Raw genomic sequence first — 3,370 nt, 5'->3', positions numbered from 1 at the left:
AAAAAAAAAAAAAAAAAAAAAAAAAAAAAAAAAAAAAAAAAATTGTAATCGTTTTAAACACTTAAAAATAAAAAAACAGTAAGTTTAACAAGGCATTTAATGTAATAAAAACGTTTATTAATATTTTATTAATTTTTCCTTCCATAATTAGCAATAGGTGAGATTAAAAAAGAAAAAAATTATATTCGCTTTGGGTCAAATTTTTGATACCCACCATCCGAAACCAATGTATAAAACTTTCCCATTTGCTCATTGTTGATTCAGGGAAACATATTCGTACCAAGCTTATAAATTTGATTGATTGTTCGTTAATTGATGTTAATTATGTCCGGCCGAGTCTTTACTGTGTACTGTACTTGGAACCGCGTCTACGATTTTCACCTAAAAAAATCTCATTATAGATTATGGGTTCATATGGCTTTCAGCCAGAATCATGTATATATATACATATATCAATTCTTGACTTTTTATTTCAAATTTCGCTCTTTTTAGTGCTTCAATAACAAGCGGACGGACGGATGTATGGATATTGCATTTTTATATTAAAATAAAAAATATCATTACGTGTCGAGACTGATCATTGATGTCCACTTTTTTGTATCACATAAAAGCAAGGAACATATTTTGTGTAACGTCGTCATAATTTTTCGATGGTGGGCATAAAAATGAAATTAATTTTATGAATATGTGAAAAAACTTTTTTTTCTCTTTATTTATTTTTAGGCATTTCAACTAAAACTAAAACCAATTTCTTTAGAAAAAAAAAAAAAAGATCATTTATATTTATAATAATTAATTCTAGGAGAAGAGCAGTTTTTAAGCAAATTTACATAAAATATAAAAGAAGAAATAATAATAAAACACAATATTTAATTAAATAACAATAACTAACTTGTAATGCTTCTTTGAAATTTTTCATTTCACGTGATAACAAAGCAAAAAAAAAAAAAAAAGATGATAAAAAGAATTAATAATAATAATATAAACTATAATATTATTTAAAATCTATTTAAGCTTTAAAAAAAAAAAAAAAACATGTAAATGTCACTCGCAAATAAAATATGTCAGTTTACCAAATTATAAGGATAATAATAATAATAATAATTACAATCATAGTAATTGCATAAGTTATAAAATAATTATTGAACTAATATTTTATATTATGATTTAATTAACATGTATTTGTAATGAGAAAAGTTCCGTTTTTTTTTTTTTTTTACCATTTTTTTTTTTATTTTTTTTTTTTTTTTTTGTATTAAAAAAGTGCAATTATTTATGTATTTTTTTTTTTATTGGTAAATAGCGGTACTTAAAAAAGGCGATAACTAAATGTCAATTATTTATTGTATAATTTTAAAGAAGATTTAAATTTATTTGCGTTCCTTATCTTTTCGCCTTTATTTTCTTTCTTCTTTGTAATAAATATTACATAATTATTTATTTCTTTTACAATAATATTCATTCTGATTAGCAATTTTAATAATCAATAATAATCAATAATAATAATGTTAATAAAAATAAAAATGAGAAAAAGAAAATCTGAACGCGTTATACAACTGTACAGTAATGATGAGGAAAAGTTATTTATGTTATATATATATATATATATATATATATTGATTGATATTTATATATATATATATATAAATATCAAAACTTCTCGTTAAAATTTTGCTTTAATATATTTAAGCAGACGCAAGCATTCTTTATTCTTTTTCTTTTCCTTTTCCTTTTTAAGTAAAATATCAGATTTTCTTTTTTTTTTTCTTTTAATAACTTAGAAAACTATTAAGAGCCTTTTTTTTTTTTGAATGATTGGTTATTCAAAATTATAATCAATAATTGAAAATTTCTATTTTCTGTTTTCATTCATTCTTCTCAATAATAAAGGTCGATAAAATAAATTTTTTTTATTTAGGATTTGTTTTGCCTGTTGATTCCTAATACTCGCAATAGGTTTACGTTTTCCAATTATTTTGACGACTATTACTGGGCCCTGGAGCCTGCGGTGGTATCATATCTAATAAATATTGTCGCTGCAATTCGGCAGCTCGTTGTATGTCGGCTAATGATGTCGTTTGATTTTTGGATGACGTTGCCGTTGAAGACGAAGATGATGAAGCCGAACTTTTCTTATTGGTAAAGGCTAAAAAAATGTAATATAAGCGCAGTTTTTTTTTTATTTATTTATTATTTTTTTGCATCATCTGCTCATAGACTATAGAATTCTTAAGTAACGTACCTGCTACTTGAGCAGCTTGAGCCATAGCCATTTGATAGGAGTACAATAAGGGAGTGAACTGCATCATGTGTTGAGGGTTCGTGGCCAAGCCTTGTCCTAATGCTATAAAACAAAATTAATAGCAAAAAAATTTTTTTTTTTTTTTTTTTTTTTTTTTTTTGAAAACAAAAATATTAAAGATTTATTCGTCTATTATAAGTCAATCTCGAAAGTTTAGTGCAAGCGTAGAATGTAGATGAACTCATAATGAACTGAAAGAGAACATCTACTAGATGTACAAATTTAAGAATATAATAAGCATTTTTATCAATTCATAATGTTAAAATATAAATATGTACGTATAGATGCATAAGAGCGACAAAAGAAGAAATAAAGAAGAAAATATACGTGTTCCACTTGGGTGGACTTCTGCAATCTACCAATATCTACCAATATTATCTTAGGTAATTGCAAGCAATAATGTTCAAAGTTGTATACTCCGACGGCTTTTTCTTTTCTTTTTTTATTTATTTATTTATTTTTTTTTTTGTGTATAATTTCTTGGTACTAGTGGTTGATACGACGTTTGATACGATTCAATCGATTTTTCGGATTTGGTATAGAAATTTTATTAAGCAAAAAATTAATGACTTAACGTGGCTTTCAATTTCATGGTTACCTCACAGTTTAGAGAGAATCATGAATTCATGAACATATGAATTCATAGGATAGATAGACGCATGGACGGACAAGTTGAAATTGAATCCGCTACGCACACCATACATATATGTGTATATATTCGATTTGCATATACACAGAATTATCCATCGGAAAAATTTATAGGTGGGTGGATGGGCATAAAGGTATAGTTCGAGAGAATTCTACAGAATTGCAAACACGCACACACTCTTCATTAAGAAAAAAAGTGTAGGCTTTAAGCTAACCGGAATTACATGATCGATTGCCGATAAATAAAACTTATATAGACGGTAGTGCAGTTTGGTAGAGACTTTCAAATACTTATGGGAGGCAATAGATAACGAAAATGTCCCAAAAAGAATGAATGAATTTTAGGTAACTGCGCTTAAGAGAAATTATGGAGGGGAGAGAGAGAGAGAGAGAGAGAGAGAGAGAGAGAGAGAGAGAGAG

At 26.2% G+C, this 3,370-nt stretch overlaps 2 protein-coding genes across 7 annotated transcripts in view; one reads left to right on the top strand and one right to left on the bottom strand.

The window, feature by feature from the left end:
• The window catches only part of LOC119645182, a 12,107-nt gene extending 11,345 nt beyond the window's left edge, over positions 1-762 (top strand). For 2 of the 3 annotated variants that reach the window (XR_005248639.1, XM_038045163.1), the window contains one exon: positions 493-728. Coding sequence is in view for 1 of the 3 variants with exons in the window: in XM_038045163.1 (XP_037901091.1) it covers positions 493-503 (11 nt within the window). In the remaining 2 variants the exon portion in view is untranslated. Of the gene's footprint in view, positions 1-492 lie in introns of all 3 variants that reach the window. The other variant, XR_005248638.1, reaches the window with a different exon arrangement.
• Positions 763-1,846: 1,084 nt separating this feature from the next.
• Positions 1,847-3,370, bottom strand: part of LOC119632617 (platelet binding protein GspB) — a 19,941-nt gene continuing 18,417 nt past the window's right edge. For 3 of the 4 annotated variants that reach the window (XM_038025601.1, XM_038025605.1, XM_038025603.1), the window contains exons 8-9: positions 2,243-2,344; positions 1,959-2,146 (exon numbers count right to left, since the gene is read on the bottom strand). In XM_038025601.1, coding sequence (XP_037881529.1) covers positions 1,959-2,146; positions 2,243-2,344 — 290 coding nt within the window. Of the gene's footprint in view, positions 2,147-2,242; positions 2,345-3,370 lie in introns of all 4 variants that reach the window. The other variant, XM_038025604.1, reaches the window with a different exon arrangement.

This window comes from Glossina fuscipes, unplaced genomic scaffold (genome assembly GCF_014805625.2).
Source record: "Glossina fuscipes isolate IAEA_lab_2018 unplaced genomic scaffold, Yale_Gfus_2 1, whole genome shotgun sequence".
Lineage (NCBI taxonomy): Eukaryota > Metazoa > Arthropoda > Insecta > Diptera > Glossinidae > Glossina > Glossina fuscipes.
Note: the sequence above shows the minus strand (reverse complement) of the source record. Positions and strands in the feature narration are given on the sequence as shown.